Source organism: Neoarius graeffei, chromosome 24 (genome assembly GCF_027579695.1).
Source record: "Neoarius graeffei isolate fNeoGra1 chromosome 24, fNeoGra1.pri, whole genome shotgun sequence".
Classification (NCBI taxonomy): Eukaryota; Metazoa; Chordata; class Actinopteri; order Siluriformes; family Ariidae; genus Neoarius; species Neoarius graeffei.
Window position 1 is genome coordinate 3,537,733 of NC_083592.1, and position 26,780 is coordinate 3,564,512.

The following is a 26,780-nucleotide window of genomic DNA, read 5'->3' on the forward strand; positions in this document are numbered from 1 at the left end:
TCTTGAGAGAAAAACACACACACGCGCGTGCGCTGTGTTCTAGTCCCGGGATGAGCTCTCCCCTCTGCTCTCCCTCTGCCTCCTTAAATAGGGCGTGGTTACTGGGAAGACACACAAACACAGGTTAATTACCGTCAGGTGAAGTGATTCTGCCACTCACCTTCCCTGGCTCCGCCCTCCTGTCACAGACCGGCGCTTGACCACGCCCCCACTGCCACAGGCAAGCAGAAACGTGCACTTCTGGAGCAATGAGGAGGCAGAGTTCATGCTCATTCAGCTTAAGGAGTTGAATATATTAAAATTCATGGACGGGAGAAAAACGCGCAATGGAGAACACGGAACTGATAACTTTGTTTATACTCTTGAATAGCTCTTCTTCATGACGACAACCGGAAGTGTACCAACACGATGGGGCGTGTTGCACCACCTGTGGCTCGGGTGCACAATGCACCTCACACAATAGCCCGATTTCATTGCGTGCATGTAGGATTGGATTTCTCTGGCACCCTGCTGGGACCTTCAGCTCGATTACCAACAGCAGCTCGATTTGGATGTGCATGTAAACGTAGTCAGTGTAACAGTGGTCCAGAGTGTTAGAGTCCCTGGTGGGACACTTAATGTGCTGTTTATATTTTGGCAGTTCATGGCTGAGGTTTGCTCTGTTAAAGTCCCCCAAAACAATGAGCAAAGAGTCCGGGTGTTTTTTCTCCACGGTGTTTATCTGGTCAGCCAGGTGTTGTAACGCCTCAGTAACACAAGCCTGAGGGGGGATGTAAACTCCAACCAGAATAAACGAGGAAAACTCTCGCGGAGCATAAAATGGTTTGCAGTTTATGAATAATGTCTCCAGATGAGGACTGCATGATTTGTTTAGAACTGTGACATCAGTACACCAACCTTCGTTAATGTAAAAGCAGACTCCGCCTCCCCTCGTTTTCCCCGTGAGCTCCGTTTCACGGTCCGCTCGGTGCAGGTGAAATCCAGGCAGGTGGAGAGAAGTGTCCGGGATGTGCTCACCGAGCTAGGTTTTGGTGAAGCACAAGGCAGCAGATCTGTTAAAATCCGTGTTGATGAGCAAGAGTTCGTCCATCTTGTTGGCCAGAGAGCGGACGTTAGCCAGGTGAATAGACAGGAGCACAGTGCGAAACCCCCGCTGCCTCAGCCTGACGAGCGCACCGGCTCGCTTCCCCCGGTGTCTCCGGCATCCTCGGCAGAGACCATAGAAAGCTGCTGCTCCTCCAACAAGTAGCTCTGGAAAATTTTCCGGATCGATGAAAAAAAAAAAAAAAAACTTTACTGGTGGTTATTCCAATGTTTATGAGTTCTTCTCTGGAGTATGTGACCAGAGAAGAAGCGCAAGAAACACAACAAATACACAAAAACGTAGAAAGTACGAGAGAGCGAAGTACCAAGGCAACCGTCCACGGCGCCATCTTAAATATATATAGATAGATATATATCATATGCCCAAATCAACACAAACGGTTCACTGAGCACAGAATCGAGCTTCTGCCCTGAACATCTCAGTCCTGTGAGCTGAACCCCAGTGAAAACCTGTGCCAGCGATGCGTCAAATTTTAAACGCCGTGTCGTCCATTATCCCCTCGGCCCCTACTTATAGTACATTTACATAATTTTAACAATGACTAAAGCTAAGGCAAGACTTTACCATTGTCATTACTGGCTATAAATGATGAAACATCAAGTTTTCAGCACAAAGTGCAAATTTATTTCAACAATACTTTAGTAATGCACAACAGTGGTTAAGAGAAAAGTGCAAGTGCAGTCGAACTTGAACCATGCTGTGCCTTCATTTAAAAGAAGCGCGTCCATGCTGGCAAAACCGAAAGGAATTTGATGCGCTCTAGTGATGGAAATCGAAGGGCCTATGTCAGGTGAAATATGGCCTTATACGCAGTACTCGACTTGAGGGGGGATGTGGGGGGAGGCATCCCCCTTTCTGAAATAAAAATCTCAAATCATCCCCCTTATAAAACGGCCATCCCCCCATCACATCCCTTGGGCCATTTTACCAGTTAATGTGGAAATTAGCCTACTATTATTTTAACAAATATTACTACCATTTCAACATTAGAGGCTTTGCGCAGTGATAGCCTACATGTAGCCGGATAAAAAAAAGATGCATATTTATTTATTCGGTTGCACCTTTCATTCACATCTATACGGAGGTTTCAGTGAAAACAGCTACTTTCGCAAACTCTGGGCAGAGTGGAGATTTCTGAAAACTCCATCTTCAGACACGCGTGTAAATCGGGAAAACGAAGCAACAGTGGGCGAGAGGGCGCGCGCGAATATAATGAGTCAGAGGTGTGAATCTTTCACCGAATGCCAATTGTCCCGGTTCTTCATGAAATCGCATGCGCACGCACAAATTCATCAGGTTAACTTTCAAATAACTGTTCTTGTGCACTTGCGACACCGGAGCCACTTTCCTGAATTTTGAGCTTCGGAGTATTCGCTTCTTTATCTATTTAATCAATGAATTTATTTGTCACATACATTAAATTACTAATGTAAAACATTAGTAGCCTATTTAAGCAATAGCGGTTTTCTCCACTGTTTTCCGACCTTTTGTGTTTAGTGAATGAGACACTTCATTACACTCCACTGACCAACTTCCAATTCCGGACTTTTTTGAAAATGTAAAATAGGCCTACGAGATGTTTTTTTGGCACTTAATTCACGTTAGTCCTTCACTATTAATTTTTGAGACTGACGAGGCACTAAATACTGTGGAATTATTTTCTCCTTACTATGAAGTTTGGCATCTTAAACAAGTGTCGGGAAATCTTGCAGCCCGACTCTGCAGCCTCCAATGTTTAAGCGAACTGCTGAAACCATAAAGTTTAAAGATTAAATCGTAGGCTAATCAAACCAAAGGAAAACACAGCCTTTCCAGGACGTTGTCTGCTGAAGCCTGTTTAACCGACAAAAGGCTTAATAGCATAGGTCTTGCTGCGGCTTCAACAGGGCTGTTAAGATTTTTCACCTGATCACCTTTCAATAGGCAAATATCATTATTATTATTACTACTACTATTACAGTAGACCCCCGCCTATTCGCGGTTCAGTATTCGTGAATTCACATATTCGCGAGATTTTATATAGAACATATTTCCTATACATTCGTGGAAATCTCAGCGATTCGCGGTCATTTGTGGCGAACATATCGAACGTTTACGCACTGCGAACGTTTACGCACTGCTACATTCTCGGAGCCGAATGCTTGCTCGCTATTGGCTGAAGTTTGAATGGCGGGCTGCTGCTCATTGGCTGATACGAATGAGCGCATTGTACAGTACAGTCTCGCGGTTCCCGTAGTTCAGACTTGTTCATGTGTTGTGCCTTCTTGGTCTTTTTGAATAATTTTTACGCCCTACAATGGCTCCTAAACGCTCTGCATCTTCTAAGGCTCCTGCCAAGGAACCTAAGCGCCAGAAGAAGGTAATGACGCTGCAGGAGAAGGTAGGACTTCTCGATATGCTAAAGGAAGGGAAGAGTTTTGCGGCAGTGGCTCGTATAGGGAGTGTTTTAGACATCAAAATAAGCATTTGTGAGCAGTTTTATGGGGGGGGGGGGTTACAAGTATTCGCGATTTTGGCTTATTCGCGGCCATGTTCGGTCCCTAACCCCCGCGAATACTGAGGGCTTACTGTATTACTATTATTACTACTACAAAAGGCCTAGTATTAGTAGTAGGCAAGTAGTTGCCTAGTAGTAGGACAGCCAAATTGTTTCATCAGTGGCCTACGCCGAGCCTCCCCAGGACTAGACAGTAGCGTAGGCTGTATTTATTCATTTATTTATGCCTATCTAGCGCAACAACTTATTCCTTTACATATACTCAAACATAGCACAAGAAAGGGTTCAACAACAGGCAATCACAGCAGCTTGGTGAAGTTCTAAATCACATCGGTGTCAGACCTATGGGCCTACCCCCCTTTTTTCCTCGGATCTGCATCACTCATTATTGACCTTTAGCGCTCCCAGTTGATGGAAATCCGTCATAGCGACGGAAAACTTTAATCCATGGGTTAGTCAAAATTATGTTAATATTTAAGTGGTAGAAACCATTTACCCACAAAACATGCATCATATGTGCAAGTTGATTTACAGGACGGTCTCAACCTGTTTGAGCAACAGTACCATTCAAAGCCCGGACACACATTTCACGGTCACGGCGCACCACACATCCAGGAGAAAAATAATCCATTAGTGTTCACATTATTTTAACTAACCCTGTGTAGGAATGAAATGTCATTTCCCCAGGACCATCGTGTGACACATAATACAATGACAAGGTACACAGGAATAAACAAACTGCAAATAAATGACAGGACAAGAGGAGCGCAAATGAAAGAAACACGTGTTGCACAGGACTGTGAAACTCAACAGGACAAGAGAAACAGCGCCGAGTGGAAAAATAACTACTGCTAAAGAAAAAAAAAAGTCTAAACCCTCACCTGTGATAGCAGCAATAAACGAGTCATAATATTAACTGTAAAGTGTCCAATAGCATCAATTTTACATTGCAGTTGAGAACACACACACACACACACACACATCTGTGCCAACACAGAAAATTAATTAACACCATCAGGTTTAAGAATCAGGTGGTGCAGGAGTTTAGTGCTTTCACCTCACAGCGAGAAGGTTCTGGGATTGAACCTGGGGTCTGTGTGGCGTTTGCATGTTCTACTCGTGCCTGTGTGGGTTTCCTCCGGGTGCTCCGGTATCCTCCCTCAGTCCAAAGATCAGAGCTGAGAACAGCAGCTGACCAAAAACGGGAAAAAAAGGTTACTACTGGGCCCAAATGGGCCGGTGGGGGGAGAAGTATCCCCTCTCTCGAGCTGAGAAAATTTTGGATTTTCAAGGGCTGAAAGATGCATTTTCCTGGTATCTGGCATGGTCAATGTACCTCATTAGAGACCCCCAAATCCTGTCTGCCCAGTATGTACAGAAGACTACATCAGCATCAAACTCCTCTTGTGCCACATCAACTTTAATCTGTGCACTGCAAAAAATGAGGTCTTAGCAAGTGAAAATATCTTGAAAATAGTTGAAACGATCGAGCATTTCCTATTAGAAGAATACAAGACACCAATTCTGAGATTATTAAACCTACTTCTAGATTGCAACCAACTTATTCTAAGATTTATCAAATAAAAATATCTGTCCATGCAGCAAGATCATTTCACTAGCATTAAGTGACTCTTCTCAAATTCAGTTTTCAATTTTTTGCAGTGTGCAATCTACGGTATCTAAACACTTGAGATGGAATTTAGTTCCCAATCACCCAGTAGCGTACCATCTGGCTGTGTTTCAATCAAAATGGTATCCTGTCAACTTGGTATATAGAATACAAGACAGACAGTCTTATTAGACTACATCAGCTCTAGACTGCCTCTTGTGCCTCACCAACTTTCAGCGATGCAATCTATCTACAAGTCAACAGCATTTGAGCTGGAATTTGGTTCCCTAGCACCCAGGAGTATACCATCTGGTTACATGTTTCAATCAAAATGGAATCCTGTCTGCTTAGAATAAACAATACCAGACTACATCAGCACCAAGAGGAAGAGAGTGCTGTCCCCAGAAGGTATGCAGTGCATTCCCTCCCTTTACGATCATGTCTGCAAGAACCATAGTGTTAGCCAGACACGTCAGGTTGTCTTTCAGACCTGACTCAGTTTCCTCTTTCCAAAATGTAAAATACTCAATTTGGACGGCCAGGTAAAGCCTCGTGTGGACGCCCTATTTTTAATTTCTGGATAACACCAAGTCAAGAACTACAGTGGAGGAAATTATTTGATCCCTTGCTGATTTTGTAAGTTTGTCCATTGACAAAGAAATGAACATTCTATAATTTTAATGATAGGTTTATTTTAACTGTGAGAGACAAAACATCAAAAAGAAAATCCAGAAAATAACTTCATATAAAAGATATAAACGGATTTGCATTTCTTTGAGTGAAATAAGTATTTGAACCCTCTAGCAAACAAGACTTAGTATTTGGTGGCAAACCCTTGTTGGCAAGCACAGCGGTCAGACGTTTATTGTAGTTGATGACCAGGTTTGCGCACATGTCAGGAGGAATTTTGGTCCACTCCTCTTTGCACTCCTCTTTAATGATCTCTAGATCATTAAGGTTTTGAGGCTGTCGCTTCGCAACTCGGAGCTTCATCTCCCTCCATAGGTTTTCTATGGGATTAAGGTCCGGAGACTGGGTAGGCCACTCCATGACCTTAATGTGCTTCTTCTTGAGCCACTCCTTTGTTGCCTTGGTTGTATGTTTTGGGTCATTGTTGTGCTGGAAGACCCATCCACGACCCATTTTCAGTGTCCTGGCAGAGGGAAGGAGGTCGTCACTCAGGATTTTACAGTACATGGCCGCGTCCATTCTTCCGTTGATGCGGTGAAGTAGTCCTGTGCCCTTAGCAGAGAAACACCCCCAAAGCATAATGTTTCCACCTCCATGCTTGACAGTGGGGATGGTGTTCTTCGGGTCATAGTCAGCATTTTTCTTCCTCCAAACACGGCAAGTTGAGTTAATGCCAAAGAGCTCGATTTTGGTCTCATCTGACCACAGCACCTTCTCCCAATCACTCTCAGAATCATTCAGGTGTTCACTGGCAAACTTCAGACGGGCCTGCACATGTGCCTTCTTGAGCAGGGGGACCTTGCGGGCACTGCAGGATTTTAATCCATTACGGCGTAATGTGTTACCAATGGTTTTTTTGGTGACTGTGGTCCCAGCTGCCTTAAGATCATTCACAAGCGCCTCCCGTGTAGTTCTAGGCTGATCTCTCACCTTTCTCATGAGCCTTGATACCCCACGAGGTGAGATCTTGCGTGGGGCCCCAGACTGAGGTCGATTGATGGTCATTTTGTATTTCTTCCATTTTCTAACTATTGCACCAACAGTTGTCTCCTTCTCACCCAGCTTCTTGCTTATGGTTTTGTAGCCCAGTCCAGCCTTGTGCAGCTCTACAATCTTGTCCCTGACATCCTTAGACAGCTCTTTGGTCTTGTCCATGTTGGAGAGGTTGGAGTCTGATTGATTGATTCTGTGGACAGGTGTCTTTTATACAGGTGTCAATTTAAGACAGCCGTCTTTAATGCAGGTAACGAGTTGATTAGGCGTGTCTAACTGGTCTGTGGGAGCCAGAACTCTTAATGGTTGGTAGGGGATCAAATACTTATTTCACTCAACGAAATGCAAATCAATTTATATATTTTATAAAATGTGATTTTCTTTTTGATATTCTATCCCTCACTGTTAAAATAAACCTACCCTTAAAATTATAGACTGTTCATATCTTTGCCAGTGGGCAAACTTACAAAATCAGCAAGGGATCAAATAATTATTTCCTCCAGTGTACCTAACACAGTCTAAATGTGCAATGGATGCAAACCACAACTTTATATCATTGTGATAATTTGCAAATGTAATGGTACGACTACTGCAGCAAGCTTTAAGACCCATTTGTGGTCATTACTCATATCCAGCTAGGAATGGAATCTATTTGAGCCCTCATTTTAAAGCTAATTTTGTGATCAAGAGTTCTGAGTAACGTTAAAACAAAGTTTTGGTGTACTTCTAAATTTCATAAATAATTTCGTGCACCTCCCTCTCCCCATGCCCTGGTGAACCAGTACGGGCACGGCACGGCAGGATCGCGCTTCAGGACATTATTTGCCCTGGCATGAGCTCACCTCCGCGCCTTAAGTTTCCATATGATTCACTGATCCAGCCAACCTTTAAAAATTCATAACTCTGCCACCGGAGGTCCCAGCAAAGCCAAATTTCATGTACACCTCCCTCTAAACGATCCCATATGAACCAGCATGGGCATGGCCCGGTAGGACCACACTTCGGGACAATATTCGCTATTGTGAGAGCTCCGCTCCCCACCGTGCACTTTAGCTCTACCTTACTTACAGTAAAAATTGGTGTGCCTCAAGGTTCAATCTTAAGACCTGCTTTATTTCTATTTACATAAATATGTGCATGGGTTTAGACCCAGCAAAAATTCACCTTTACACTGATGACACAATCCTTTATACCACTGCATCACTGCAAGTAGCAATGGATTCCTTACAGTGTGCATTTAATTCATTACATTTGACCCATAAGTCATTTTGACCCTTGTCAAATTAAAACTGGTGTTAAATGCCAAAAAAACAAATTTATGATTTTTACTCGCTCACGCTCTTCTACTGAGTATACTGTAGTAACACTAGATGGCACTCAACTAGAGAGGGTACCCTCTTACAAATATCTTATCAAGCCAGATTCCAAGTTATCATTTGGAGTCCATATAGAAAGGATATTGAAAAAGCTTCGTCCTAAATTAGGTTTTTATTACCGTTTGAAAAAAATGCTTTCCTTTCACTGCCAGAAAACGATTAGTACTGAGCACTTTCCTTTCAGTATTAGATTATGGTGATATAATATACATGCATGCATCTTCATCCTATCTGAAAAAGCTGGACGTTGTTTATCATTCTGCTTTGAGGTTTGTAACTGATGCTGTAGAAGAACACATGACTGTACTCTATATGACGTGGTGCAATGGACATCACTACAGCTGAGAAGGAAATCTCACAGCCGAGTATTTATTACAAAGGCTTTAATGGGTAAACTACCTCAGTACATATGCAATCTACTGACACTCTGCACTAACACTTACAGTACACGTTCATCAGTAAAACTCCTCCGTCAGTCTCCACCTGCACGGACAGGACTGGGCAAATCTGCCTTTAGATCATCTGCAGCACATGAGTGGAATACATTACAAAATACTTTAAATTTGGGCTCCCTACACTCACTAAAGGTCTTTAAAAATCTTTTAAACTCAGTTCTCACACAACAGTGCCATTGTTTTTCATAATTTTTAACCCTTATATCTTTAATTCATTTTTTATTTTTTCTTGTCCATAACATCTGGAATGTCTATGTGCTTAGTCTGTGTTAATTTTATTTTCATTTTTTGGAATGCCTGTGTGCTTATATATATGTATGTATATATGTGTGTGTGTGTGTGTGTGTGTGTGTGTGTTAATATTGCATGTTCTGTGTGTATGTTGTCTATGTATATTGAAACTTTATTTGCTGCCACCTTGGCCAGGACTCCCTGGAAGAAGAGATAATGTATCTCAATGGGACATTCCTGGTAAAATAAAGGATAGATAAAAAATGCGAGCCATGGCTCCAGGAGGACTTTAAAAAGTCATAACTCGCCCAGGGAAGCTGGCAGTTGGCCAACTTTTTGCATCACATTTCTATGCGATACACTGGGGAAACTGATTAGCAATTCTTCAAAATTGGGTCGCATTTTACAATGCGATACCGGTCATCTTGAACACTGTTTATAAGCATGCTTTTTGCCAATGCTGTCAAATAAATTCAGAAAGAGTGGATTTTACTCACCTGTAAAGGTCATAGGCAACTGTCGGAGGTGAAACATAGAATATCAACTTTATTGTCTAGAAGAACGCCCCAAAAAGCGAATTCAATCTTCCTGGTGTCTAATTTGCACCCTAAAATTGAATAAAACGGTTAAAATACTGTTTTGCCCAATTTCCGAAGGTTTGTTTACATCTCACTTATGCGCATTTTCACCGCCAGGGGACCGTCGCCGTGACGTCATTTAAGCCAAACAGACTGGGAGCAGCTCTGTGTTTACCTGCGAACCGAGCACACGTGTACGGACTGTGGTCGTGAGTGGTTGTGTAAAATGTCTGAAAGCGATAGCGATTTTGAAGTAGGAACTCTCCAAATTAAATATCGAGAGGTGAAACCATATGTGACCCCTCACCAAATCCAGGGACACATGTCGGCCGAAACGAATCCGAGAGAATCACAAAAGAAGCATTTTTTTTTTCGAAATTTGTGATTTTTGTTTTTTTCCATCATGTGCAAGTTGAGATCTTGAAGAATGCAATCAGTGTTTCAGATAATAGATTGTTTTGTTGGAAAAGCATACATTTTTTGTTGCAAATTGTCTCATTTTTGTCAGGACTGTAGCCTGCTGGGGGGTGTGGATAAATTACCATATGGGCCATTCACATGATGATTTAAGTCTTTTTTTTTTCGCGAATCAGCTGTATGATACGAGCTGAGCTCGTGGCTACTTAACTGCATACAGGCGTGTGATTTGACTATGGAATGAGGAAGCTAAACAGAGCACAGAGGAGCTGAAACACTGCGAAGCAAACAGACACACGGTATTTACATCGGAGATAACCATTTCTAGCAAAAAAACCCGCAACCTCGTTTTCCAGATTGAATGGAATACTTGAATGATCGGATGATACACGGACCGTTCTAGGACTACATTCCATCGGAGGCATTGGTGTGTGCAAGGCGCCGTTTCTCTTTCTGATGGGGTGAGTTTATTAATCTAAAGCTGTGTGGTTATTTTTGCATGTAACGTAGAGTGTTGTGGTTTGGTTAAGCCTAGGTCACAACCGGACGTACGATTTTTTGGCCGTGCGATTTTTGGCGTTTCCCAAATCGCTGCGTTTTTTTTTTGTTCACGGAGAAAGACGCACGTTGGCCGCAAGTCTGTCTTGCAATCTGAAAAAAACGTAAGCGCCCGTAGAGTTTGTTTGACATGACAAAGAACCTCTGCAGCCGGTCTGCGGCTCGAAAATCAGCACATCACACGCGCGCTCTCATGCATTTCATGTGAGCTCTCCATGCGCTTCTTGCGTTTTTTGCGTGTAGACCGGCCGTAGGAGCGCGTACTGTACGGCTGGTTGTGACCGAGGCTTTACATGAAACTAGCGTTGTGTTAGTTGTGTCATCATCGTGCTATCTTTCTTTCTTACGGTGTGAGTAATTTTTCAACCACAAAACGTTAAAGTATACTTTAGGACTTATTTTTGTACTTCATAATTGTGTTGGGCATACTTTGCATGGAAGGAAAATTGACGTGGTGATCTTTGTTTACATGAAAGTAGTATCATGCTAGCTTGTAGGGGGTAGGGCTTTCCTTAATATCATGCAAATGAGCACCATTATGTGCCCGCCCTACACCCAGAGTAGCTGAGATGGAAAACTTTGAGGGCGATTTTCTCCCTTTCCTGTTTTAAGAAGTATACACTATTTCAAAAAGCCACACATTCTTCAAATATTGTCAGATCTCCACATGGAAGGCATCATTGGAAAGCTTAGAAACTGTACTTTCTGAATCTGTTAATAACTCAAAATGCCCCCGGGCCGACATGTGTCCCTGGATTCTGTTTTCTGACACATATCTGTATGAAGCTGTGGCTGTTGCGAAGCAATCGGTGAACATGGCTCACTGGTTTGACCGTGCGGCCTCAGAATCGGACAGCGACTCGGCCGACTCTGATCGCGGTGACCCCGGACATCAACAAGACTCGCACCCAAACGATTTATCCTGGTAGTTATGATAAATTCCTGCTTTCGTCATAATACTAAACAAGAGCCCTTTTGAAGAATAATTAAACCGCCCTCCCTAGTGGATATAGGGAACGATTGCTGGACAGTGCGCCGGTAGGCCACATTAGCCTGCCATCCGCGGCATTATACTATTTATAGCCGACTCTAAGCGAGGAAATATCCCTTTGTCTCATTTCCACAATGATTGTACAGGATCCCTCAGGATTCTCGACTTGTCAATTGCAATCAAAAGTAAAAATGTTTCCCTCCAATCTTCTCCTTTTTGCTTGAGCGTTGCTGCTCCGTTTCTTCTTTGACTGCTTGATTTTGTTTCATGCGCACAATCCACTCTCTCTGCTTCGTCTCCTCTTTTGGAAAAAGCCAACCCTCTCGCTCCGCCTCTTCTCCTTTTTCGGAAAAAGCCAACCCTCTCGCTCCGCCTCTTCTTTTTCGGAAAAAGACAATCCACTCTCTCCGCCTCCTCTCCTCTTCCGGGAAAAAACAACCCTCTGGCTTCACGTGCACAATCCACTCGCGCCGCCTCTTCCGGAAAAAAACAAAAACAAAACCCAACCCTCTGGCTTCACAAACACAATCCACTCACTCCGCCTCTTCTTTTTCAGAAAAAGCCAATCCACTCTCTCTGCCTCTTCTCCTCTCTCAGAAAAAGGTACAAACTTCTTCCTGAACCGGTCCCGTTGTTGCAGTTCACTGCACAACAATAAGCAGGGCTCGAAAGTCGCGGTGGTCCAGTCGCCCAAGGCGACTTAATTTGTCATTTGGTGGGTAATTCCTGTCACTAGGCAGCCCAGCTGGCTAGTTGAAAATAAAAAATATATATGAAGCGAAGATTCAGACTAGGGCTGTGCGATATATCAAATATACTCGATATATCTCCGAAAATTCTGTGTGAGATACATATAATTATTATATTGTAACTATCGTGTATTTTATGATCATCTGCCGACTTGCGTTTGTTTCGTGTTTGTTGCGTTTGTTTAAAACCTTTTCCGGTGGTTTTCTCCCTGTCCCTCAGGCAGTAATGTGAGAGGCTGCCTAAGGGTAAAAAAACAATAACGTCATGCACTCGCCAACCAATCCCGGGCGACATCTCTGTGCTGAAAGGAACTTGCAGGAAGATTTTCTAGTTTCGGTTTACAGCGCTGACTCAGTTCGTGCAGTCGCTGGTGCTGCATAGGCTACCGTGTAAGCTCTGTCAATTTCAGCAACAAATTAAAAATGGAAGCGGACGAATTGGTTCCTAAAAGAACTAGTAAGGGGTCAGTCATCTGGTGTTTTTTTGGATATCGCGAGGAGAACGTGGAACAGCAAATGCCAATTTGTAAAGTGTGCAAAAAAAAAAAAAAAACTATCAAAATACTCGGGTCTTGAAATAAATGCACATTAGTCATGAACAATGGAATACTCTCTTTTGTGTTATTTTTGACAGAAGTAAAATTCATACATGAACAAATTTTGGCAAGTTGATTTTCTGTTTGGCGAGTTACTTTGGAAGGGAACTAGTCCGGCTGGCTGGTGAAAAAATATATGAATTTCGAGCCCTGATAAGGCATGGGGGTTTTTCTTTGGAAATTCCTGAATGCACGTCTGCACTCAACCCGAACAGCAATGTAAGTAAACGGAAGTGGACTCAACTCAAGCAGTTTGTTTGGCTTAGATGATGTCACTTGCCGAGTGGTCACGAAAATAGCCGAACAGAAATTTGCCACAATCCGCGCTAACTTATTTTAATTAGTACTTATTAACAATACTTCTTGAGACCAGAAGAAAATTGCAGAGGGTTTTTTAACATATAAAGTTTCAAACGTGCATAAAATTAAAACCGTTGCCTATGAGCTATAAGCATCATCCTGGTCTTCACAAATATGGCTGGGGAAATTTGAACTTCGTCGTACGTGTACTGTGATTGGCTGATTCAAGCAGAAGTGAGGGAGACGGCCAATCAAAATGCTCCTTATAAAATCACTCGCTATGATTTCCATAAACAGACATTAAACTCTGGTCACAGCTGGTAAGCTTGCCTGATATACGAGAGGTCCTGACATCCCCCCCCCCCAAAAAAAAAAAATCTCACTGGATTTGCGTTGATCTCAAGAATAACCTGTTTTGACGTCAAATCCATGAATCTGTGGAAAATTCTCACCTCTGATGTCAACTGGCTCCTCTAAATCCCCCACAGGTGTGAGAACGTGAGTGTGAATAAGAGGGTGCAATAAGAACCTGTAAGTAATAAGTCTGTAGAGAGCACTGTGTGTGTGTGTTTACCTGCAGTGTGATTAAAGCGCTGCATCACTGTAGCCATATTGGCTTTGAAGAGCTCCTGTGTTCCCCGCACAACCTGTGTCTGTCTGTTCCAGTAATCTGGATCATCAGTGTTGACCTTCTGTATCCACTCTGCCTTTGGGATCACCCTCCTGATGATACTGTCGTAGTAACTGAACTGCTCTCCATCCACCAGACCAACTTCAGTGAATTCTGGGAAATTTATTCCTCTAACTCCAGTGTAGAAGTACTGCAGAGAGTGTGAGACTGTAAAAGTTTAAATAGTTTTAGTAACTCATCATATTTAAATAAACAAACCAGAAAAACTCTCATTAAAAAGACAAAAACATGTTTTCATTCATGTGAAATTCTTGAAGATACAATAGTCTTTTTTTTCTTCTTATTTTTAAAAATGTACAAATAACCTGATAAAAATAATACAAATAAATGATTTAAGCCATGGCGCGGGGGATTTGTGTATGGAAGGAGGCAAACCCAAAACTTTCCACAACCCAACCCAACAGGGAAAATGAAAAAGGAATTGAGATCTGGACTGTTTGTTGGCCGTGTCATTGAGTCGATAGGCCGTTCCTGAAGAAAAGCTTTAACATGCTTTACAGTCATGGAAATTAACGTTTTGTGTCCGGTGGATTCCAAAATCTACCAGCCACTTTCTTGTTTTAACTGGACCTGTGTAACCGCATGTGAAAAACAATACAGGAAGTTCGACAACATTCAAGCGTGATTATTCAGGTAAATACAGTGTCCAGCCAGTTTATTTTACCAGGGCACCACAGCCCGTCCTCCAGAACTTACACCCTGCCCAGATTTATATGCACCCTCTTCATAAAAGGGCCCTTGACTTAGATTAAGGAGAAAATTAGCTCATGTTTAAAGTCTTCAATTTTCTGTAAAGCTGCTCTGCGACAATGTCTATTGTTAAATAGAGGTGGGCGATATATATCGTCTATGATATCTTAAATGTTGTTTTGACGATGTGCAATTTGACATTATTGAGTATTTAAATTATTTTGGAATAAACAATGAAAGGCGCACTGAAACTCCTCATTCACCAAATGTGTGCTGCAGAAGCCATACAGCAGGCAGGATTCAGTCACATGGGCTTAGTGATCACTCACCAGCAGCCTTGGCGGCAACACACAGATTAGACTAGCGCATGGTTATGCTAATTCGGAGGAAACATGCAGGAATCCCCGCCCCCTGCAACAACCTCATAAGATGATTTAGTGGCGAGACATGGGTCTACCTCTCTAGCGCGGAAGTGGTTCGGTTTTGACAAGACTGATGTACTGTAGGTCAAAATATGGCTATATGCAAGATATGCCGAAAAACTGTCGGTGTGAAACTCAGCTCTACAACTAACCTGTTCCACCACTTGTGTCACTTTCTGGGTTCGAGCCCCGTAGCCGATGGGGGCCTTCCTGTGCAGAGTTTGCCTGTTCTCCCTGTGCCAGCGTGGGTTTCCTCCGGGTGCTCCGGTTTCCCCCACAGTCCAAAGACATGCAGGTTAGGATAATTGGTGGCTCTAAATTGACCGTAGGTGTGAATGTGTGTGTGAATGGTTGTGTGTCTCAGGCTACGTTTACACTAGACCGTATCTGTCTCGTTTTCTTCGCGGACGCACTGTCCGTTTACATTAACCCCCCTGAAAAAGCGGGGAAACGGGAATCCGCCAGCGTCCACGTATTCAATCTAGATCGTATCAGCTCCGGTGCTGTGTAAACATTGAGAATACGCGAATACGCTGTGCTGAGCTCTAGCTGGCGTCTCATTGGACAACGTCACTGTGACATCCACCTTCCTGATTCGCTGGCGTTGGTCATGTGACACGACTGCTGAAAAACGGCGCAGACTTCCGCCTTGTATCACCTTTCATTAAAGAGTATAAAAGTATGAAAATACTGCAAATACTGATGCAAATACTGCCCATTGTGTAGTTATGATTGTCTTTAGGCTTGCCATCCTTCCACTTGCAAGTAATAAGTGATCTGCGCTGGGATCTCACACACAGCGGCTCAGTCCCGAATCGTGGCTTGTTCACTTCACTCGCGCGCTGTGTGAGCTGCGCAGGGCCGGAGTGCGCACCCTCCAGAGGGCACTCGCTGTTCAGGGCGGAGTGATTTGGAGCGCAGGATGCCTGCGGAGCCGAGCGTATCCGCGTATTGGCGTTGCTGTGTGCACGGCTAACGGTTTTAGTGTCAACGCGAATCGTTTTAAGAACGTTAATCTGATGATCCGCTGATTCGACGTAATGTAAACGTAGCCTCAGTGTCAGCCCTGCGATGATCTGGCGACTTGTCCAGGGTGAACCCCACCTCTCACCCATAGTCAGCTGCACAGGATAAGTGGCTACAGATAATGGATGGATGGATGGATGGATGGATGGATGGATGGATGGATTTCACACACGCCTCAGATGAGGTTGCATGAAAAGTTCTATGGCTTCCTTAAATGGGAAGTCCTCAAAGCCTATCTTTGCGTAGCTTGGATGAACAAGGCAGTCCAATGTACTGAGACTAAGTTGGTTGCGGAGGCCGACCTTTATTCTGTTGCTACAGCTGAAGACCCTTTCAGCCTCTGCATTGCCAACCAGGACAGAAAGAGATGCAGCACACAGTTCAAACAGCCTGACAAAATAATCACAGACATCCTATCACATGCACAATCATGATTGCAAAATTATAAATTAAAGTTGCTTGCTTTTGTTATCATAATTTTCTCTAATACAGGCTTTGCACCGTCACCTGACCCCATAGCAACGGTAACTATACTGCCAGTACACATGTAGTACTTCATTCAGACCAGTTAGTTGTTATTGGTTGGTATGGGAAGGTTTTGCTGTGTTTTTGGATGCGCAAATAATTTTGAACAAAACAATCAGATTTTTTTAAATTTACCAAAAGAAATTCATCATCAGGGAAAAAACTAGAGAAATTTCTAAAAGGTAGAAGGGAAAATGGGAAAAACATTCAGTGGGACTCGGTGTTGAACGGAGAGGTAAAAAAATCCTATGGTATGCTCTGGTTCTGGGTTCGAGCCCAGCAGCCGATGGGGGCCTTTCTGTGCGGAGTTTGCATGTTCTCCCCGTGTCTGTGTGGGTTTCCTCCAGGTGCTCCGGTTTCCCCCACAGTCCAAAGACATGCGGTTAGGTTAACATGGGGCAGCCTTGGGCTGAAGTGCCCTTGAGCAAGGCTCCTAACCCCCAACTGCTCCCCGGGCGCTGTAGCATAGCTGCCCACTGCCCTGGGTATGTATGTGAGTGTTCACTGCTTCAGATGGGTTAAATGCAGAGGATGAATTTCACTGTGCTTGAGTGTACATGTGACAAAAAGATGGCTGCTTCTTCTGAATACTTCACAAAATCTGTGAATTGTCCTTACATGCATGTGCTGACTGCACTCAAATCAGCATCAGGTATTTCCCATAATGACTGGCTCTAAAGCACTCGCACAATGTGCACCAAAGGATCCCCGAATGGGAATTTTGAAGCCCATCACTTCAGAAAATTACCCGTTTACTTCTAGCATCGGACGTCAGAAAGACAGGTCAACAGGTCTCTAGAGAACACACACCTAGTCACCACAGCAGCTCGGTTCCGCATCTTTGATTTGGCATAGGGTTTTACACCAGATGTCCTTCCTGACGCAACCCTCTCCAGTTTATCCGGACTTAGGACTGGCGCTAACATTACGCTAGCTTTTGACTAATGTTTGGATTTGTCTTTTGTCTCTGCCTCCTGTCTGTACACCACATAACCCTTGCATGTCTTCCGAATTTGATTCTGCCTAATGTTTTGGACTTCTATGCCTGCTTATTGTTTTTATAATTTAAAAAAAAAAAAAAAAAACCACACTCTTCTAGCGATTACATCCTTCTACCGCCACTTCCATGACAGTTTTACTTGATGAATGTCCAAACCTTTCCAGCAGATCTTCAACTCAGATGTCTGCACTGACTTGAGCGCCTTTTTCAATCACAGTATAATTTCAGGCGTACATGAATACTGATGTGTGATTTTGACTGGGATTTTGCCTGGAGGGAGGAGTACGGTGTAATTCTCATATTTTTTTATCCGTTTTTGTATTGGCTGTGACTGAAAAGTTTTTCATGCAGGTGAAGTGGATGTTAAATATTGCATGTGTCTTCGTTACGTTTGTTGTAATTTTGCTGAGCTGCTTTCCTGCTGAACTCACGTTGAACTCCTGTATGTTATCGCTGTAGTCATGTGGCACATCAAATATGACTGCGCCTGTAGCCACAATCGTTTGAGCAGCGGTAAACATTTTTCATCGTTTGTAATGCATGAAATTCTCTTACAGTGGTGCTTGAAAGTTTGTGAACCCTTTAAAATTTTCTATATTTCTGCATAAATATGACCTAAAACATCATCAGATTTTCACACAAGTCCTAAAAGTAGATAAAGAGAACCCAGTTAAACAAATGAGACAAAAATATTATGCTTGGTCATTTATTTATTGAGAAAAATGATCCAATATTACATATCTGTGAGTGGCAAAAGTATGTGAACCTCTAGGATTAGCAGGGAATTTGAAGGTGAAATTAGAGTCAGGTTTTTTCTATGGGACGACAATCAGGTGTGAGTGGACACCCTGTTTTATTTAAAGAACAGGGATCTATCAAAGTCTGATCTTCACAACACACGTTTGTGGAAGTGAATCATGGCACGAACAAAGGAGATTTCTGAGGACCTCAGGAAAAGCGTTGTTGATGCTCATCAGGCTGGAAAAGGTTACAAAACCATCTCTAAAGAGTTTGGACTCCACCAATCCACAGTCAGACAGATTGTGTACAAATGGAGGAAATTCAAGACCATTGTTACCCTCCCCAGGAGTGGTCGACCAACAAAGATCACTCCAAGAGCAAGGTGTAATAGTTAGCGAGATCACAAAGGACCCCAGGGTAACTTCTAAGCAAATAAAGGCCTCTCTCACATCGGCTAATGTTAATGTTTGTGAGTCCACCATCAGGAGAACACTGAACAACAATGGTGTGCATGGCAGGGTTGCAAGGAGAAAGCCACTGTTCTCCAAAAAGAACATTGCTGCTCGTCTGCAGTTTGCTAAAGATCATGTAGACAAGCCAGAAGGCTATTGGAAACATGTTTAGTGGACGAAAACCAAAATAGAACTTCTTGGTTTAAATGAGAAGCGTTATGTTTGGAGAAAGGAAAACACTGCATTCCAGCATAAGAACCTTATCCCATCTGTGAAACATGGTGGTGGTAGTATCATGGTTTGGGCCTGTTTTGCTGCATCTGGGCCAGGACGGCTTGCCATCATTGATGGAACAATGAATTCTGAATTATACCAGCGAATTCTAAAGGAAAATGTCAGGACATCTGTCCATGAACTCAATCTCAAGAGAAGGTGGGTCATGCAGCAAGACAACGACCCTAAGCACACAAGTCGTTCTACCAAGGAATGGTTAAAGAAGAATGAAGTTAATGTTTTGGAATGGCCAAGTCAAAGTCCTGACCTTAATCCAATCGAAATGTTGTGGAAGGACCTGAAGCGAGCAGTTCATGTGAGGAAACCCACCAACATCCCAGAGTTGAAGCTGTTCTGTACGGAGGAATGGGCTAAAATTCCTCCAAGCCGGTGTGCAGAACTGAGCAACAGTTACCGCAAATGTTTAGTTGCAGTTATTGCTGCACAAGGGGGTCACACCAGATACTGAAAGCAAAGGGTCACATACTTTTGCCACTCACAGATATGTAATATTGGATCATTTTCCTCAATAAATAAATGGCCAAGTAGGGCTGTGCGATATGGGAAAAAATGAATATCCCGATACATTTTCTCCATTTCACGATATACGATATATATCTCGATATATTTAAATCTCCTCTAAAGGACCCCATGAAATCTAACTTTTACTCTTTACTGTTTTCACTACAATCCCTGCAGATTAATAAATAACATTCTTGGTTAACTTTACAGGTGGTTTTCAACAACACATTTTAAATTTTCATGTTAGTGATTAATCACAATTGAGTTGAAATAAGACTATTTTTATTCAACAAAGATGTGGCACAAACTGCAAAAACAATCTTGAAAATTGCAACAAAGGGGCAACACAATACAGAGCTGCTCAGAGCTCAAATCAATAAAGTGCAAACTCAACACTGAGAGAGACATTTAACCTAAATAAGAAAAGTGCTCATTCATTAAATTATTTTAAAAAATAGATCTCCAAGCTATTAACCTGACTACTGAGAACCACTGGAACATTCACAATAGAGAGAGATCTGCAAAACATCATTTTTCTCTTTGCACACTTTTGAACTGAATGTTTTCTGGCTCTGCCTCTCAGATGTGTATAATTCTGGTATTGCCTTCTCTGTAAAATGTCTGCGACCAGGCAACTCATGTTTGGGATCGAGTGTGTTTAGTAATTTTTGGAAGCCTGGTTTTTCCACTATACTAACTGGGATCATGTCTTTGGCAATGACGTTAGTGATTGCATCCGTTATAGCTCTCCATCTCTGACTCGGTTTCTCATATGGGGGGCTTTGGAGAACGAGGCCGCTATGGTCGTTTGTTTAGCTTGTGGGAGGGTTTAGCTCGTGGGCAAGTAGTTGGGAGTTTAAGAGACTCTTCATACTGTACCGGGTGAGTTTCAGGTGATGGAACATATTTGTAGTGCTGCTGCCTTTCGTGATGACAGGTTGGTTTTTTTTTTGCACACTTTATAAACTGGCATTTGCTGTTCCACGTCCTCCTCGCAATATCCAAAAAATGCCAGTTGACTGACCCCTTACTAGTTCTTTTAGGAAGTAATTTGTTGCTGAAATTGACAGAGCTTACACGGTAGCCTATGCAACACCAGCGATTGCACGAACTGAGTCAGCGCTGTAAACCGGAACCAGGAAATCTTCCCGCCGGCAGTGTTGCCAGATACTGCTAACGTTTTCCAGCTCAAAATATGTTCAAAACCCGCCAAAATGCACTTAAAACTGCCCAATCTGGCAACACAACCGAAACTAGAAAATCTTCCCGGAAGTTTCTTTCAGCACCGAGATGTTGCCCGGGATTGGTTGGCGAGTGCGTGATGTTATTGTTTTCTTTACCCTTAGGCAGCCGCTCACGTTACTGCCTGAGGGACAGAGAGAAAACCACCGGGAAAGGTTTTAAACAAACACAAGTCGGAAGATGACCATAAAATACTCGATAGTTACGATATAATAATTTTATGTATCGCACACAGAATTTTCACGATATATCGAGTATATTCGATATTTTCGCACAGCCCTATGGCCAAGTATAATATTTTTCTCTCATTTGTTTAACTGGGTTCTCGTTATCTACTTTTGGGACTTGTGTGAAAATCTGATGATGTTTTAGGTCATATTTATGTAGAAATATAGAAAATTCTAAAGGGTTCACAAACTTTCAAGCACCACTGTAAATGATTGCTTGTATTTTTTCAACACCAGAAATTTCAGGGTTGGGCATATTTATGCAGGGTGGGTGGATGACTAGAAGCAAACTTTTTGATAGGCCTAAAAATAAATAAGTATATTTGGACCTGCTAGAGGCTGAGACTGCCCACCCTGGACCCTCACTGTGATATTACCACTACAATTACATAATTTCATGGATTAAAGCAAAAAAAAAAAATCATCTGACTGAAAAAAAAAAAAAGCTCCATGTCGTTGGCCCCTACCATGTCAGCGATGCGTCAAATTTTAAATGCCGTGTTGTCCATTATCCCCTCGACCCCTACTTATAGTACATTTACATAATTTTAACAAATGACTAAAGCTAAGGCAAGACTTTACCATTGTCATTACTGGCTATAAATGATGAAACATCAAGTTTTCAGCACAAAGTGCAAATTTATTTCAACAATACTTTAGTAATGCACAACAGTGGTAAAGAGAAAAGTGCAAGTGCAGTCGAACTTGAACCATGCTTTCAGAAGAGTGGAACAGAAAGAAAAATAGGAAAATCTGTTGAAATAAAGCCAGGAAACAAGAAAAGTGAAAGTTCACTTTTTCTGCTTCTTCGCAGTGAAGCCAAAGGCATCTAGTTTGGCAACACCTGATGCCTGTTTTTGTTTCTTTTTCCTTGGCACAGCAGCAGGAGCTTGCTATTATCGCCCATTTCATTTCACCAAGCCCATCTCCACTTATTCTTTACCGTTTTGTCGATGTCTGACACATCTGTGCCTTCATTTAAAAGAAGCGCGTCCATGCTGGCAAAACCGAAAGGAATTTGATGCGCTCTAGTGATGGAAATCGAAGGGCCTATGTCAGGTGAAATATGGCTTTATACGCAGTACTCGACTTGAGGGGGGATGTGGGGGGAGGCATCCCCCTTCTGAAATAAAAATCTCAAATCATCCCCCTTATAAAACGGCCATCCCCCCATCACATCCCTTGGGCCATTTTACCAATTAATGTGGAAATTAGCCTACTATTATTTTAACAAATATTACTACCATTTCAACATTAGAGGTTTTGCGCAGTGATAGCCTACATGTAGCCGGATAAAAAAGACGCATATTTATTTATTTGGTTGCACCGCTCATTCACACCTATACGGAGGTTTCAGTCACTGAAAACAGCTACTTTCGCAAACTCTGGGCAGAGTGGAGATTTCTGAAAACTCCATCTTCAGACACGCGTGTAAATCGGGAAAACGAAGCAACAGTGGGTGAGAGGGCACGCGCGAATATAATGAGTCAGAGGTGTGAATCTTTCACCGAATGCCAATTGTCCCAGTTCTTCATGAAGTCGCATGCGCACGCACAAATTCATCAGGTTAACTTTCAAATAACTGTTCTTGTGCACTTGCGACACCGGAGCCACTTTCCTGAATTTTGAGCTTCGGAGTATTTGCTTCTTTATCTATTTAATCAATGAATTTATTTGTCACATACATTAAATTACTAATGTAAAACATTAGTAGCCTATTTAAGCAATAGCGGTTTTCTCCACTGTTTTCCGACCTTTTGTGCTTAGTGAATGAGACACTTCATTACACTCCACTGACTGACATCCAATTCCGGACTTTTTTGAAAATGTAAAATAGGCCTACGAGATGTTTTTTTGGGACTTAATTCGCGTTGGTCCTTCACTATTAATTTTTGAGACTGACGAGGCACTAAATACTGTGGAATTATTTTCTCCTTACTATGAAGTTTGGCATCTTAAACAAGTGTCGGGAAATCTTGCAGCCCGACTCTGCAGCCTCCAATGTTTAAGCAAACTGCTGAAACCATAAATATTAAATCGTAGGCTAATCAAACCAAAGAAAAACACAGCCTTTCCAGAATGTTGTCTGCCGAAGCCTGTTTAACCTACAAAAGGCTTAATAGCGTAGATCTTGCTGCGGCTTCAACAGGGCTGTTTAGATTTTTCACCTGATCACCTTTCAATAGGCAAATATTATCATCATCATCATCATTATTATTATTATTATTATTACTACTACTACTACTACTACTACAATAGGCCTAGTATTAGTAGTAGGACAGCCAGATTGTTTCATCAGTGGAGCCGCCGTTTAAAGGAAACTGATGCGGAGTGCCACGGCTCGCCTCGGGGTGAATCGCGTCCCGAGGCTGGCCCGCCCTGGCAGCACTGGTTCATTGGGGAGAGGGCAGAGGTCACTGGCTGCCAAGTTTGGGGAGGCTGGAACCTCCCCTGGCTGAGTTACGAGCGTGCAAAGTCAGGCTGGAGCCGCCGATAGAAACGAAACTCAAGCCAAGCACCACGGCTCGCTGCCTACGCCGAGCCTCCCCAGGACTAGACAGTAGCGTAGGCTGTATTTATTTATTTATGCCTATCTAGCGCAACAACTTATTCCTTTACATATACTCAAACATAGCACAAGAAAGGGTTCAACAACAGGCAATCACAGCAGCTTGGTGAAGTTCTAAATCACATCGGTGTCAGACCTATGGGACTACCCCCCTTTTTCCTCGGATCTGCATCAATCTCATTATTGATCTTTAGCGCTCCCAGTTGACGGAAATCCGTTGTAGCGACGGAAAACTTTAATCCATGTAATTTGGGCTACACCCTGCATTTTTAAATTTGGGCTTTTTCCATCGTGATACAGGGTAATTTGGGCTTTTCTGCACGCACAAAGTGCTGTTTCCCCAGCGCTCTGGGTTTAAACCTGCTGCTGCTGCTTTTTTAGCTACAAAGTTATGAATAAATAAAGAAATCTATGAAGGTTATTTTAAACCTTTCTTGCAAAATGTCTACAGCATTAATCCCTCTTGATGTACATGACAAAAATAATGAGAATACAGTTAGTATTTAAAAGATGTGTTGGGGCCTGAGGAGAGCCTGGAGGAAAGCAGCCATGGAATGAAAAAGCAAGTTCTGCACTGTTACCATCAAAGAGACAAAGCTGTAGCCGACCTGCGACACAAAAGGTTTTTCAGTCACATCACAAGAATTGGCCCTGCAGTTCACAGTCTGCAGTCCGGTTAAAGATCGGAGTTTAAATGAAAGGCCAGTCAGTGCGTTTACATGCGCATCCAAATCGAGCTGCTGTTGGTACTCGAGCTAAGGGTCCCAGCAGGGGTGCCAGAGAAATCCAATCCTACATGCACACAAGGAAATCGAGCTATTGTGTGAGGTACATTGTGCACCCGAGCCACAGGTGGCGCTACACGCCCCATCGTGTTGGTACACTTCCGGTTGTCGTCATGAAGAAGAGCTATTCAAGAGTATAAACAAAGTTATCAGTTCCGTGTTCACAAGAAGAGTGTTTGTAGTTTGTATGTACGAACAGAAGTGTTCCTAATAAAATGGCCACTAAGTTGATCTGTAAAGGTGAACATATTAACTGTTAGCCTGCTAACATGCTAATAACTTACCAACTAATTGGAAATGGGTGCGTACATGCCCAGACACAAGTGTTCCTAATAAAGTGGGCGGCTAAGGTGAAGTGTCATGCCGACCGAGGCTGTTTTGTTTTTGTTTTTTTCGACCGAGGCTGTTGTGTTTCCCACTTGTGGTCTCGTCACTCGTCACTTCCGGAAGGGGCAGTGCTGAAGTAAGTAGCTGGACTACTAGCTCGATAGGGTTTACATGCACTAAGTAGCTCGGCAAAAATCACATAATCTAGGTCGCATAGCTCGATTACAAGAAATCAAGTTCGGTTCAATTTCAGCCGAGCTAAGGTGTTTCCATGCCATTTAGAACTTCGATTTCAGTCGAGCTACGGCAGAAATTCGATTTTCTCTATGTCAGGGTTTCCCAAAGTGTGGTGCGCAAGATAAAAAAATGTAATGGCGATTTTTAACTCTTATTCTACGCCGTAACGGTTCTGCAGTAGTTTGTGGCTTCATTCATTCATTCGCGATGCTCAACTGGTTGAAATCGGCAAAACTAAATGCACTTCACAATCAGATGGATCCTCTTCTTTATCTGTTCCTGATATGCTCCTTAATTGTTGTAACTCTTTAAAATGCATATGTTCATAATTATCATTGCTATTTTTACTGTTATTATATGTTAACTTTTTTTTGCAAATTAAATTCATTCTCAATTCATTTTCACAACCAGGGTTGTGTGGCTAGTGTTTTAAACACGGATGAAAATCATATATTTTCCCCATATCTGGCTGGTAGACTGCATGCCTCGATGTGAGCTCCCTTTGGAATGAATTTGCGCATTTACCGTGTTGCAACGTTTTAAAACTGTTACATTTCAATCAAATTCTATCTAATTCAAATACGAGAGCGCATAATATGTTAATGTGATTCGATGTTCTCATTCGAGCACGACGTGCTGCCTTTGTAAGAAAGCTTGGGTGGTTTTTTTTTTACTTTTGTGGTTTCCTGCAGGTGTGGCAAACGATGTTTGTTATCATTTTAGCACGATTAAAGATTCTGCCTTTATAAGAAAGCGTGTGTTTTTTGAAACTGGGGAACTGGGGGTGCGTCAACCTGGTTGGAGTATAGAAGGGGGTGCGCGGCCAAAAAAGTTTGGGAACCGCTGCTCTATGTGCATGTAAACGCACTCAGTGTCGAAGACCATCATCAACAAGAGGACCACGCTCCAAGTCACTGATTCCACCCACACTTACACAACGGTGTGGATTTAAGATGCAAGCTGGATCTTAAACACACACACACACACACACACACACACACACACACACACACACACAGTTGTGCCCTGAATAGCTCCCTTTTATTCAGTCTTTTACCTGATTTAAAATCATATGACACTCAGTATCAGAGAGATGTTGCAGTTGAGGTCAGATAACGTGGGATATCGGGCTATTTTTAGGTGTTTAAACGATACAGGAATTATTAGGCGAATTTCGCACAATAGGGTAGTAAACATTCTGGTTCACACTCCAGTCTAGAAGGTGGCGGTAATCAGGGGTGAAAGTAACTTTTATTTCTTGCCGGTACTATTATTTTGTCTACTTATCAAGCATTCACTAGGACTTCTTATCACTCAGTAGTACTAGTATAGTACTTTTTTTTTAATCACACTATCACTCTTTCATCCACCTGTATCAGTTTTTGATTATAAATAAATTGCAAACACATCATTTCAACACCACAATCGTTTTAATAAAAAATTTTTTTAGCTGAACAGTTGAAAACTAACTTTTCATTTTGGACATTGGACACAGAACAGTGTAACAGAACAGAAAAGTGAAAGTTTTTAGGTAAAACACAAAATAAATTCCAAAGAGGCTTGAACGTTTGAGAAAGTGCGTGCATTCTACAGTAAGTGCGTGTGTTCTCAGTGTGCGTGCCATGCATTGGTAGCCTCGTTCCTCTGCTCGCTCCAACCAGACAGTAATCTAGAATCTTTGCCCCAACTTCCACTTGATTTACGAATTCTGATCAAAGTAATTTTTAAACAGCCTATTGTGAAACATTAACAGGTTTCTTTATATGCCTTTTTATTTGGGAGACTTTGCAACTAACGTCTGTCTGCTAAAACACTTTGATTACCAGCTGCGCACGTTATAGCACAAGATCTGGTTAAGCCGTACGCGCGCTGTAGCTCGCTTGTTGTTTGTCCAGCGAAATACTGC

The 26,780-nt window shown here is 42.5% G+C and overlaps 1 protein-coding gene across 4 annotated transcripts in view; it reads right to left on the minus strand.

Annotated features, from left to right (window-relative positions):
• Positions 1-26,780, minus strand: part of LOC132872766 (H-2 class I histocompatibility antigen, Q9 alpha chain-like) — a 70,107-nt gene that overhangs the window by 14,775 nt on the left and 28,552 nt on the right. For 3 of the 4 annotated variants that reach the window (XM_060907833.1, XM_060907832.1, XM_060907831.1), the window contains exon 2: positions 13,720-13,983. The exons of the other annotated variant lie outside the window; for it this stretch is intronic. In XM_060907833.1, coding sequence (XP_060763816.1) covers positions 13,720-13,983 — 264 coding nt within the window. The remainder of the gene's footprint in view (positions 1-13,719; positions 13,984-26,780) is intronic. 4 annotated transcript variants of the gene reach the window in all.